Source organism: Eurypyga helias, unplaced genomic scaffold (assembly GCF_000690775.1).
Source record: "Eurypyga helias isolate BGI_N326 unplaced genomic scaffold, ASM69077v1 scaffold34173, whole genome shotgun sequence".
NCBI classification, from domain to species: domain Eukaryota; kingdom Metazoa; phylum Chordata; class Aves; order Eurypygiformes; family Eurypygidae; genus Eurypyga; species Eurypyga helias.
The window spans coordinates 1-13,690 of NW_010241143.1; the positions used below are offsets into that span (position 1 = coordinate 1).

The 13,690-nt window shown below is 43.0% G+C and overlaps 1 protein-coding gene across 1 annotated transcript; it reads right to left on the bottom strand.

Moving 5' to 3' along the window:
• Positions 1-1,005: 1,005 nt before the first annotated feature.
• On the bottom strand, positions 1,006-13,442 carry LOC104503833 (solute carrier family 28 member 3-like; the record flags this gene model as incomplete). Its single annotated transcript, XM_010148669.1, has 9 exons — positions 13,362-13,442; positions 10,814-10,894; positions 9,732-9,812; positions 8,606-8,731; positions 7,361-7,491; positions 6,353-6,521; positions 4,676-4,873; positions 1,929-2,010; positions 1,006-1,104 (listed from the first exon to the last, which is right to left on the bottom strand). Coding segments are annotated over exons 1-9 (1,048 nt in total), but the record flags the coding sequence as incomplete, so codon positions are not given.
• Between the last annotated feature and the right edge of the window lie 248 nt (positions 13,443-13,690).

Consider the following 13,690-nt stretch of genomic DNA (forward strand, 5'->3'; position numbering starts at 1 on the left):
TCAGTTTTGGGCCCCTCACTATGGGCACTAAGGGGCTGGAGCGTGTCTGGAGAAGGACATGCTGATGAAGGGTCTGGAGCACGAGTCCTGTGAGGAGCAGCTGAGGGAACTGGGCTTATTTAGCCTGGAGGAGGCTCAGGGGAGACCTTAATGCTTTCTGCAACTACCTGGAAGGAGGTTGCAGAGAGGTGGGGATTGGGCTTTCTTCCCAAGTCACAAGTGACAGAACAAGAGAAAATGGCTTCAAGTTGCACCAGGGGAAGGTGGCATATTAGGAAAAATTTCTTCACTGAAAGAGTTGTCAGGCATCGGAATGGGCTGCCTAGGGAAGTGGTTGAGGCACCATCCATGGAGGTATTTGAGACATGTGGATGAGGTGCTGAAGGACATGGTTTAGTGGTGGAGTTAGCAGTGTTAGTGTAATGGTTGGACTTAATGATCTTGAAAGTCTTTTCCAACCTAAAAGATTCTATTGTTTACTCAGCTTGAGGGTGAGACTTTGAAAACAAGAATCTGCTGTTGAGTCCCAGCTTTGGAAAGTTTCATTGACTTAGATGTTCCCTGGGGATACTATCAGCCCAAAATATCAATGTAATGTTAAGGCAAAAAAAGTTGTTCAGCTACCCTCTCACTCCTTCTCATCACACCCTCCTTTTATTCCACTTTTCTATTTCTGCTCCGTAATTATTTTGTAATTCCACAGCCAGAGGTGTGGAGGAGGGATTGTAACTCATCTAAACCTTGCTTTGTTCATGAGTCATGTGTTATGCTCTGGCTAACAAAAAAAAAAACAGGTAAGATACAATGGGGGAAAAAAACCCCAAAACAAATCTTTTCATATTCCAGTTTTCAGGAACCTTTCATTGCATGTGGACTTTTAATCCTGCCAAACCTGAAAACAACAGTGTTTGCGTGGCCGGAGGGGACCAGCTGTGCTTGCAGCACCGACGCACTGCCACCCTGTGGTCACTGACCGTGGGAAGACACCAAACTCGGGTACGGTACCTGCAACACAGGCTGTCATGAAGCAGGCGACTGTTCCGGCAATCATCGCTCTGAAAGCACCACCAGCTATTTCCTTTTTCTTTGAAGGTGCAATGCTTGCTAGGAAGAAAATTAAAGTGTGTGTCAGACATAAAGAAGACAAACCTGCCATGTCTCCCACCACACCAGGAAATTCCCACCCTGCAGGTTAAACCAGGAGAAACAATAAAGGAAAATGAGAAATTTCAGTGGGCCATTGAAGGCTTAGTGCCAATGTGGGCTCTTTGTGTTGAGAGGGTGGTCTGTGTATAAAACAGCGACTTCTGCTTGCTTTGGCAGTTTGCATGCCTGTGCTGGATGATGGTGGCTTTCAGATGTGAACCCCAGGCACAGTATTGGGCTCTGACCCCCGTGCTGCCCCGCTGCCAACACTGTAGACCCCAGCTGGGATCCAGAATAAAGGCAGCCATCAGCAATTCTGGACAACCACTGAGGAACCCAGATGCTTTTTCAATTTTTTCTTATTTGCTTGAGATCTGAAAAGCCTTTTGTTTTTAGTTTCTTTACGACCCTTCGGCATATGATGTGACTTATTTACAGGAACTGGCCAACTTTGTCTTTCAATCCAGCAGGCTACAGAAACAGTTTGCTCCTCCTGAAGCCTGAGGACTGTGGTAGATCAGGCTCGTGGTGTGAGGGCTGGACAGGGAGGCCTATCAGCAGGGCTTGGTCCCCCCACATTGCTCTCAGCCCCTCTCCCAGTACCTCCACACCAAAACCTACATCCCCCTGGGAGCCCTTCCATGCGTGGTTAGGTGCTGGGTCTTGGCAAAGCAGCTGTTCAGGCTCTAATACTGCTTAATTTCACCCACAGCCTGTTCCTTTGGCTGCTTTTTTGGGGATTTGCTTTTCAAATAAATTGTCTATGAGAGAGCTGTTCTTACTCAGGCCTCCTATGACCAGTCCCAGGGAGCCAAAGTTGGCAAACCCACAAAGAGCATAGGTAGCAATGACTTCAGAGCGAACCTGGAAAAAAAGCACACATGCTGTTGAGTGGTATGAGACAGCTCATGCTGATTTAGAGGTCTGAAAACATGGCATTGTGGCTCAGGTCTCTGAGCCCTGAAATCACCCTGTTTTGCTTGGTTGCTGCCCCAGTGTGCCTTTCAGCAAGGTAGGCTCATTCTCTTCCTGAAAGGTGAAGGTTTTCACACCCACTGCCCATGTGAGGACTCATAAACCATGTGATGGTTTTATTCTTCATGTATGTTGCTCTACCTTGTTGTACTGAGTACTAGCAATTAAAGACCAAAAAAAATTCTTATCTCACTAGTGGTGATTTAGCTGCTGTTTTTTTGAAGACACAAGTCAGAGAGCTTTAACTCAGCTTGTTGTTCATAGCTGGACTGCCTCTGTAACACCCTGTTGAAACCTCTGGTTTGGTATTTATCCCTTACTTCTTTGCCTCTGAACAAGCAGTGTTCCATGTGGAAAGCTGCCCTGTGCGTGTCCAGATCTGCACAGGGGAAAAAAAGCTGAATTGGGTCTCTTAGGGAGTGGTTGCTTTGATGTGATAACAGGCAGAGACACATTATGATTTTGGAACCCCATTAGATTATTTCCTTCCTGACTTCAGCCATTCTCCTCCCCTTGGGCAAGACCAGCTCAGTCTGGACGTCCGAGCACAGACAAGGTTGGGTTGTCCTTCCTCACCATGGACGGGCCTCTCACAGGTCACAAAATAACGTAGCACAAAATCAGGCTACAAACCTTGCAGACCTTGACACAAAAGCAGTTGAAACATTTTGGAAAGGAGACAACATATCTCAGCAAATGGATTTGTTGGTCCCCACGGCAGCTCTGAACTCCTATTTATTGTGTTTTAAGCCCAAGACACTTGAGTGAGTGTTCTAGTAGGTTTCCTGTTCATTAGCAGTTTCTCTGTCTCCATGCCTGTTTTATAAAAAGCAATTTGCAGATATTTGCAATCACTCTGCACATATGCAGGAAAATGCTTTTCAAGTACCCACTCTACCTGCTTTTCCTAGAAAAGGCTTTCTGTACTGTGATTTCCCTGCTTTCATCTGCACTTTCCTAACTCTGAAAACAGGAAGCCTGGTTATTACTGACTCAGGTGAGGGAGTTCAGAAAACTACTTGTTTGCTGGCTCCGACCAAGTATCTGTGCCTGTAGGTATTAGAGAATGCTGAAGCCAAAGAGGAATTAAGGGTGGAAGTCAAGTGTGCTGACACCTGAATGGTTGTGTCATAATTAAAATGTTTACTGGGCAATTTTTACTAGTGTTATGAACCAAAATTATTTCTGTATCTCAGAGGTTTTTACCATGGAGGCATATACAGTAGGTATTATAAGTGAACATGAAAGTTCTATACAACACCATACTTAACAAAAAAGGTGAAATTCAGTCAATGGGATATGAATTTTAAGGCTGACTTTTGGATTAGAAACAAACAAACAAAGTCACTCATTCAGGAGTTCATAGCCATATTCCCCTTGCAGAACACAGCACAACTACAGCAGGGCAGATCCATCTAGCCCAGGATCCTATTGCCAGGAATTCCAAGAATACTAGTAATGAATGCCTAGGCAAGTGCGCGTGTATCTGATCAGATGACCTGGCTTTTTACCTCCACTTGTGAAATATGTTCTATTGTAAGGAATGTAAGTGGTCAGGAACATGGTTTTGGGTTTGCATATAAGGCAGGTATCCACAGCATCACACTAGGTTAAATGGAGATTAAAAGCTGTACAAAAGGACGTTTCCTAATTAAAGGTGCTCTACAGTGTAAATTTGTCTTGACTAGAGGAAAAAAGGCCAGACCTTATCAAGGTGTATCATGGTTTCCATTGCCTGTGCTTAGCATGAGGACAGATTGAGCGCAGGCTGAGCGTGGACAACAGGGGGGGAGCAGTCATGGCTGGAAAGGTTGTCCATGATTCCTGCATGCTCTTTGCCCCTGGGCCACACCTAGCATGCCCCTGGCATTGCCATCCTCTGGGTTTCTTCCTCAGTGAATTGTAGTAGGAATTATGGATCCTGTTGGGTAAATTTGGGTGGACATGAGAATGAGAGGTGGGCCTGGGCTTTGCCTGGAAGCCCTCATGCAAACTAACTTTCACTGATAATCGAAACACGGGAGACGGACTCCATGCAGCAAGGGGGGTGCACATCTGGTACTACTGCCCTCTCCACAGGGAACAAAAACCTCCAGCAGAGGTGGTCCATTAATACCTTAAATGCCATCTGCTGAAGCTTGCTAGATGCCTCTCTTGAAGCTTAATGCTTGGCTAAACCTCTGCAGGTAGAAGGATCCTCCAGTTCTTGCCCAGGATTTTCCCGGGAGAGTATCTCACAGGGAAGTGCTAGTTAAGAGTGAGGTAAGCAGAAACTCACCTTCGAGGCAGCCTTGCTCCTATGTGCAATGTTCTCCTGGACACTGCATGTTCCCCAAAGCTATGCCTTTCTTTGGCAATGTTTATTTGAGATTGCTAGTGTGGTGACAGTCATGGCAGCCTCACAAAGCAACGCTGCATTTTCATAATTGAACTCTGTCACTGAAAACCACGCTTCAGAGTAATACACCACCACTATCTCATATTGAAAAATAAGTTGAGTTTCAGCAGAAAGTATTAAATAAAGTAAATTTGTAGAATAGAAAATGTTACTTACAGTCATGTACTGTTTCACACCATTAACGTACATGCTCCCACCCTTTTCTCGGTTGTGAATCAGTTCTGAGAGTCGCTCATAAGCCAAAAATTCATTGAAGAAAGTTTTGTAACCTAGTAGTCCACCGACAATAAAACTGTCTTCCCAGTCTACCCCCATCATGAAAGAGAATGGCATGAAGACATATGCACAAATGTTCTGCAAAATATTTAAGACATATATAAAAATACAGATAAGATGGGACACAAGATATGGTTAGTCAAAGAGCACTGGCATGCAGTAAGCTTTCTAAACTTAAAATAAGGATAGTGGAAGGTGTCCCTGCTCATGGCAGGGGGGGTGGAACTAGATGATCTTTAAAGTCCCTTCCAACCCAAACCATTCTATGATTCTATGATTTTATTTCATCAAAGGAAAATTAAAAGTTAGCTCAGTTAAAAGAGCTAAGAGAATAGAGTTCCACTGATTAAATCAAGTGTGTTAATGAACATGCTTAATTATCAGGTTATTGGACTCCAACTGGTGTAAACAAAAGACTTGTCTCAAAAGCCATGCATCTGACACAATTAAAGAAACACCTTTTTTCCTAGGATTCAAAGTTTTGCACAGATTTGAAAACAGCTTATTTTTATACAAGAGAGAAAACTATTACAGCTGTGAAAGCATTTGGTCAGACTGCCTTCAGTGAATGTAGCTGAGGTGTTTAAACAGTTACTATTCCTGGCTGGTTTCTCTGGTCACAAAAGGCTAGAGGTTAGTGTCTCTCAAAAGGGATGGATGGATGAAAGCAACGTGCCTGTGGGTCTCAGCCCCTTGTGGGTTGTCTATCAGTCCAAACCTTACTCCATTCAGCAGTTGTTGAAATGCCGGCCCTTGCATGAGTGTGGCTGAAGTATGTATACTTGTGCCTTTCCTCTGCTGTGAGTGTCTGTGCAGTGAGATAACCTGTGGAAGCTGTGCAGGGTAATACCTCAACATGGCTGAAGCCACATCTGCTGTGAGTGTCTATTCATTTCTGCAGCACCTTTATCGCACTGTTGTAACCGTGTTTCACATGGCCCTTTTATTAAGAGCTCGCAAAACAAAAAGCCCCAAACCATTGTACCAAAATTGTTGTATCGACCTAGGTTAAAAAAAGAAATGAAGTCCTGTTTAAAACCTGTTTGCTCAGCTGAGTGATTTGGGTGCTCTTTTACAATGTAATTGTGTGGAGAACTAAGTGGTATTGAGTACGCGTGGGTTCAGACGAGTTGGGCCTTGCTCCAGTGTCCTTATCTAAGTGAAGCTAGTGAGCAGTAAGGACTTGATAGAGCTCTCTGAAGCTAAAGGTAACTAACACTTGTGCTGAAGGAGATGTTAACGGCTTGGTAAGTGTGTAACCGACAGATCTGCTGCACTGCCAAGTTAGAGGAAGCAGGTATTAACAAACAATGCTTATAACCTGCCAGTTAGCGAGACCACCAGAGAGGGAAGATGTACAGGGACTAATGGATACAGAAATAGTTACATGGCAACAATTTTCCTCTGCCTGTAAAGACACTTTTCAAGAACATGCACATAAAAATACACATCTTTAGATCACACAAAAAAAAAGAAATCCCACAATAAAACCAGATAGGCACTTAAGAAAGACAAATTATGCATGTATATAAGTCACATGAAGTACAAAGACCATACCTCAAAGTTCAGTTGTGGATAGTCAAACATACTGCCCACCCAAGAAAGGGCAGAGTCAAGGAAAGCCAGCAGGGCAAGGAAAGAAATGAGATTCACGGTGATGTTCGCCACCAGCAGGATGGAGGTAGAGGCACCTTGACTGGCTGCTTCCAGCAGGTTCTTTGATTCACTTTATCAATTAAAAGAAAACCAGAGTGTGAACATTTTTTAATTCAAGAAGAAATCATAGAACTAAAAGCCAAATGGACTTGATTAGGAATGTATTAGTGAAGCTGACTGTTCAATCATAGAGAAAATAATGATGAGGTAGACCAAGTTTCTGCTATCCATCCTCATGGAAGCAACTGGGAAGGCATGCCTCTGGTGCCCTGAGGATGAACTCTGGCACATTCAGGGTTGGGCATGCTCTGGATCAGGTCTCAGTACTGTGACTGCCTGTGGGGCACCAGTGGGATGTGGGAATGGTCACTGCTCTTCTGGCAGGCAGCCCTTGCAGAGATGTCCAGGCTGTTTGGGAACAACTCCTTACACATGTTTTAGCTATGCCTGTTTTTCTCAAGGCAAGTGAGTCCCCCTGCAGATGGGCAGCAAGACTGCTGCTGCCACTGTTGAAATGATTGCTCCATCTTTGCTTTTGAACATTTGCACTTACAGAATCGTCGAAAAGCAAATACAGCAACAGAGCAAATGGGAACACCACTGGGTGGCTTACCTCAAATAGGCATGTCCCTGTTTCTTTGGAGGGTTTATTGTCTGGCCCAGGTCCTTGCCATCTCTGTGCCTGTCCCAGTGGGTAGTGATACCTCCATACATTGTAATGGGGCACGCTGATGAATCCCCAACTATTCTGAATTCACAACTATTCATTTGAGGTATTGTGATATATAATTAATTTATTGCTTGCACATCTAACATGGACTAATCCTAAAGCTTATGTGTGAGGAGCCATTTTTCCAAATCTCATTTTGGCACAAATATTCCCATTAACTAGAGCCTAGATCAGCTTACCCTTTTGCCATTTGTAAGTCACTCTTCAGAGTTACTGTAGGCTTTTCTGTTTCAGGCCAGAATAGTTTGGAGGTGGCTAACGATGCTGGTGCTGACATGACAGAGGCAGTCAGTAGGTGAGAAGCCGAAACCTAGAATTTCAGGTGACAGAAAATATGCTGTGACAGCCACATTATGCACCAATATGAAGGAAAGCAATTAAAATTACTAGATATTTGGATGATTTTTCTACAGGGGGTCATTAAAAAGTTCACACTGCTCAGAGAATGAGCAATACAGGAGAAAGCAGTTGGAGATGGGAAACATCTAGGTAGTGAAAAGTATGGAGTAATCTTTTAGAAGCAAACTGCTTCACTCATCTCTAGCGGCAAGCCAGCAGAGGAAAAAAAACCCAAAACCCATCACAAAAAAAAAAAAAAGCCAGGTCCACCAAGTGCAGCCGGGTGTAGCAACAGCTGAGCAGGTCAGAGCCAGCCTTCCTTAAACCCACTGAGTGCCTTGCAGTGGCAGAAAATTATTTCTGTCCCTTGAAGTTGTTTTTATTTTGTTTTGTTTTGTTTTTTTAATATTTACACAGCCTAAGATAAATTATTCTATTCACCTTTCACCCCTTCTTGCTTCCACAAATCTCTACACAAAATAACTTCTTTGCTAACTTCTGCAGTATCTCCATCTCGCCTTTTCTTGTCTCAGTCTTTTTGGCCGATTTTCCCTCCTTGCCTCTGCCTCTCCACTGTATTTATTCAGATATGGAACTAATATATTTATCAAACATCCCCCAGTGAGTCTCCCTCAGCAGATGAGACTTCTACTACCCATGTTTGTACATCACTAGAACATCAGTTACAAGTCAACTTCTTAAACTCATATGGCTAGCAACATTTCCTGAAGAACTTTATCTATATCACTGCCACAGAAGTGGGAGGGTTGATCAGTTAGTATATTCCCTATGTGAGTTCATCTGGACTGTAGGAATGTATACAAATCAGTAATTTCCTTGCAGCTATGCCAGGAAGTCTGTATTACTTGAATAGCCATTTGTGCTACTTAACAGTATCTTCAGGATCAGATCTTTGTATCCTTTTTACTGTCAGAAAACAAGGAATTTTTGTGGTTAATTCCTTCAGGGAAAAAAAAAAAAAAGGGAATGACTCAGGTATACTTCCAAAGCATTTTATCAGGGCTTCTGTACTTACATGTTTTCAAATAAACAGTATATTCTCCAGTTCTCTTTCCCCCTCTTACCCCAAAAGAAATATATGCTCCTAAGACACTTCCAGCAATTGTTGAGAACCCAGCTGTCATGACTGCATGGAGTTCAGATTTGGTGATGTATGGTAAGTAGGGCCGTACCAGGAGAGGAGACTCTGTCTGGAAGGGAAAAACAACTTCTAAATTAGAACTTCCTAATAAATCCTCAGAGGTTCCTTTTACTAACAGGGTAGAAAAAAATGAATGGCTGCATCACACTTTCTTAGGTGTCTTTGACTAGTTAATCTTAGTGTTAATGAGTGCTCAGCTAATTGATTGGAGTTTTTTTACTCCAAGCAAGATGGAAAATTGTACCAAGATCCATCTTGTCTGAAGACAATTCTTGCTGGTTTGCCATGTCCCCCAAAGGTCCAATGAAATTCAAAAAAAATCCTGATCTAATTCGGAGTGAGTTAGGGCCAGCCATGGATCTGAGTTGTAGGTAAGCCTGTTGACCGGGTGAAACATGCACATCAGCGACGATGGGCAGCTTAGAGCTCTGAGCAGCTCTGGCACGTGGGCGAGCGCAGCCTGGAGACAACGTCAGGCAGAGGTACTAGTTTATATCCTGAAGCAGTGTGATACTGTGATGCAGCTCTCCTAAATAACTGATAGTCGCTTTTGGGCTTGGATGCTGCTTGGTGATCTTTACACATCGCTCTGAAGCCTGGGACGGACACTGCTGCAGTGTGGGTTTAACGGCTAAGGCCTTGCACAGCCAGCCCACAATGTTAGTTTTCTGCATTGCCCATCTCTTGCCTCATGTGCCCTCTTTCCATCCCATTTGCCTTTTCAATTGGTCACAACCCTGAAGTTATTATTTCTTCATAGTCTGGTAGAGTAGTCTGGTAGTCATTTTAAGGGAAATCTATCACCTATGTTTATGCTTGACATTTTATTGGGAAAACATACAGTTTCCCTAAAGCCACGCCATTGTGCATCACTGCAGACTTAAGAATGTACTGGAATCCTGGAAATAATCACCAGCTCTGCTGTACTGGAGTCCTAGCTACATAAGAAATGATGGGATTTTTACACATAGATGCTTGGTGAGCAGCAGTCTTTCACAATATTCAGTAATCCTGTGCTAGCTTCTTTTTTTTTTTGTGCTCCAACTCACCTGTCCCACAAATATGTTACCCGCAGCTACCAGAGACTCAACAGGAGTTGTCCCCATGAAAATCTGCATTATCCAACCAACCTAAAATTATTTTAAAAGAAACAAAGATAAAACCAAACACCATCACATTGGTCTGCTTATTCCATGCATTTCCTGAACTCATCATGTCAATGTAAGAGTTCTGAGAAACCTTACAGTGTCTCCTGAGTTAATTATTTCAGCTTCAAGATACGGCACATTCCTTTTAATAGTAGCATGTTGAAATAAGCCAGTACCCCAGGTTCCTCCTGGGCACTAAATTGTTAAACTAAATTAATCAAAGAAGATATTTTGATAGATCCTTATCGCTTATGTACCTGTCCAAGGGGGCTTGGATCATATGAAGGGGAAAAAATGTGAAATTTATATTAAGGTTAAAAATACCTCAAAGAAATTTTACCATACTGCTTTGGCTAGGTGAGGTATGGTGGTGCTGATATAACAAACCTGTGAATGAGAAGGAGAAAGGACTTTCAAATAAGGTTTAACTGCCACTATGCAGGAAGGTCTTTTCCCTTACATGCTAAGTTAATTGGGCAGACAGGGCAGAAGTGGACTTTCTGTGATCTTGCTTTTATCTTAGAGGAAACTGGAACTGGACACAGGACTAGACAGAAATGAACACAGAACATGAGGTGAGGAACCAGCCTCTGATCTTATTCTGGGGATCTGTGGTAGAAAGGTATATTCGATTGCCACTGCAATTCTTAGTAGAAAGCAGAAATCCATTGTCTATAATGTATCCTCCATCCTGTGCTTCGGGAGCTGGGAGAGGGACAGGCAGAAAGGAAGATTCAAGCAACTATGTCATCTGAGGAACGCTAAAGCTAGCCAGGTAAATCTATTACTGTGACGTTACCAACAAAACCAGGCTCGGGAGATGAAAGTGTGCTATGTGAGGCCAATTAGGATTTTACCATGGTAACACATGGAACTATTTCTAGGTTAAAAATAAGCAACTACGCTGAAGATCTTGGTCAGGGCCAGGGCTACAGTTTGGCTACATGTGTTCAAGAAGTGTCCCTACTGGCAAAAATTCATACCTTTCCAACGAGCCACTGCATGAATCCAATGTGGTAAAGCATAGACATTACTGTGCTGAAGAAAACCACAGTTGGCAGGACCTGATTTGGAGACACAACATCATTATCACTTCTAGACTTTTTCCTTTCCTTGATTCTATAGACCATTTAATTTTTTAAAAAGTGGTTTTGGAGATACACTTCAAGGTCTTGAAAACTTATCATTAAGTTTACACCTGTGGTGTAAAATATTTAGCCCTCCAGACTAATTTATCTTTGTGATGGAATTTACTGTTTTTCATGTGTTTACATAATTTTCTAAGGGGATTACAATAGTTTTGATATTGTCTGGTTTAACATGTTATGCATCACTTTATATCCACATTTAAGTCAGCTCAAAGACTTGCTGGGCAATGGCACTTGCAAACAACTGGTTATGTACATCTGTAAACTTTGAGAACCATGAACAGAAATATATACAAAGGGACTGTGGTGTAGAATTCAGACCCTAACTTTTCTGTGGCTGTGTTTAAAAAAACACAGGTGAGACTGCTATATACTCAGAAGTTGAAGAGATTTTGGCTGGGATTGTAGCTGACTTGATTTCACATAATCAAGGGCAGTATCCTTAGAAAGCTCATACTGTGTAGCTACCTTTTAATAACACACGATAGCAAAAGCTTCTTTTATTCTGCTTTATTTATAGCATGATCATAATACCAATGTGGAATATTCAAGAGCTCTGTAACTGTACTCAGAGACAGAATCTGCTCAAAAATAAATTCACAGGTGTACACTTATTAAACACAAGAAACGAAAATAAGTCTTTTTCAGTGGAGACTGAAGGAAAATTGTTTTCCTTAAGTATATAATTTAAACTAATTGCATGAATGTCTAACCCACTCTCTGATGGATTATTAGATGTGTTGTTTTTTCATCCTGAATACTAATATCATGGATTCTCAAGTATGGTAAATACACATGATTTCAGCATTTCTATTCTAGTATACAACAGGAAGAAAAATCCACACACCACACACACCCCCCAAAAGGTCCAAAATTAGGCAGACAGACTCATTATGGTTAAAACAGTACCACTAATACTAGTGGTACTAGGTTTTATGTGTGTCCAATGGAGGCCATTATGGATCATAAACAAAAGCAAGAAACAGAACAAAAAAGAAGAAAGCACTTTGCCAGTTCAGACTTTCAGAGTAAGTAGAAGCTGTGCCATTCGAGAAGAGGGTTAGTACTGTAAGCAATTTTGATAAAGGTTTGGAAACTCAATTTAGATGATCAGAAACTTTCACTGAGAGGAGAGAGTGCAATTCACACCGTGAATTCCAAGTTAATGTGAATTCATTAGCTGTGCTCTTCAAGTTAGTACGAGGCTGCTTTCTGCAGTTTGACCCTCTGATCCTCTCAGATCGTCTCAGGGCGGTTTGCCATGCAGTGATAGCAGAAAGTTGAAGTTAAGTAACACCTTTCTGCTGCTTTTTCTTTCCTGATGTTTTCCTTCCCTGTTCCTCAGGGTGTGCTAGCCAGAGAGGCAGCTGACTGCCAGCTGACTCCATTCCCCAACCCAAGTATGGACGGCTGCGATGCCTCCAGGGAAATGGGTCTGGAGAGGCAGTGGGCAGACACACGGCTCAGCTGTCTGTACTGGGGGGTAAAAAACCATGAGTAAGTGTCCTCCTGTCTTTCACCACAAATGGATGAGAAGAGCTCTCAGGTACCACTATGGTTGTTTTTCAGCTGCAGGAGTGAGAAGACAATGTTCTATCTACGCTGGGTCACAGCTGGGACCCTTCTGCCTGTTTGTTTCTTGTGCACATTCCTCTGAAATACCTTAGAAAACTTTAAAATATTATTTCCCTCTTTTGGGGTTACAGGTATTTCTGGATGAAGCTGGCATTTTTGTCTTTACAAAACAGGGAGTTTTTTTGCCGGTTGTGATCATTTGTGCCTTGACTGCACAAAGAGGTTGAGGACTATGTTATAGCTAAACCCTCTTTTCTAAATCCCTAGTACCTATTATACTGTGTCTTCATCAGAAAAGCATAATAACCATTTAATAGATAAGTAATTGTAATGATTTTTCATGTCCAGGCTAGCTGTTATCCAAGGCATAACAAAATTAAGTGGAAAACACTGCCAAATAAGGAGAATGTAAATAAGCTATTTGCAACACAACGCATTGCAGTGGGTTTTCAGTCGCGTCCTCTGCACAGACAAGTGCAATGAAAAGCACTTAACATGAAACAACTAGTTCAACTGAAAAACATCTCTTTTACAGAAAACCTCCCCGCACTGTTAATACACTGAAGCATTAAGTCAGTGGTTTTGAAACTTGGGAAAGAGGAGAGAAGAGCCTCAGGAAAACTCCTTCTGTCCCATTTCCATACGGAGCGGCAACCTCCTCTCCACCAGCTCTGAAAGGAGCTTCACCTTCTCACTGGGCCCCCATGGGGTTGCATGTTGTGGGTGGGACAAGAATGGGAAAAGTGGTAAGGTGGGAGCTTCTTCTCCCACTCCCCATCCTCTCCCTGTCTCTCTGCGGTGTCCAAACCAGGGGAGTTAGTGATATGGGGTCAATAGCTTCAGAGGGCTCCTCCTGCAGGCCTAGGGCTTGGGTATCAGGGCATATCATCCCGGCAATACCTTAATGGTGAAGAGCCGTGCCGGGGCATGGGACAGGAAGAGTAAAGCTCTGGTGGTGCTCGAGGGCCAGGTCAGGTGAAGTACCCAGAGGGCAAAGGGAGCCCAGGCTGGGAGAAGATCTGTGGAAGGAGCTCAGTCTTGCTGGAGCTGTGGGTACAGGAGCTGGGAGGTGAGGAGGAGAATAGACCATGCAAACCCTTTTATTTGAGGAGGGGTCCAGAGGGCTAGGGGCCCTGG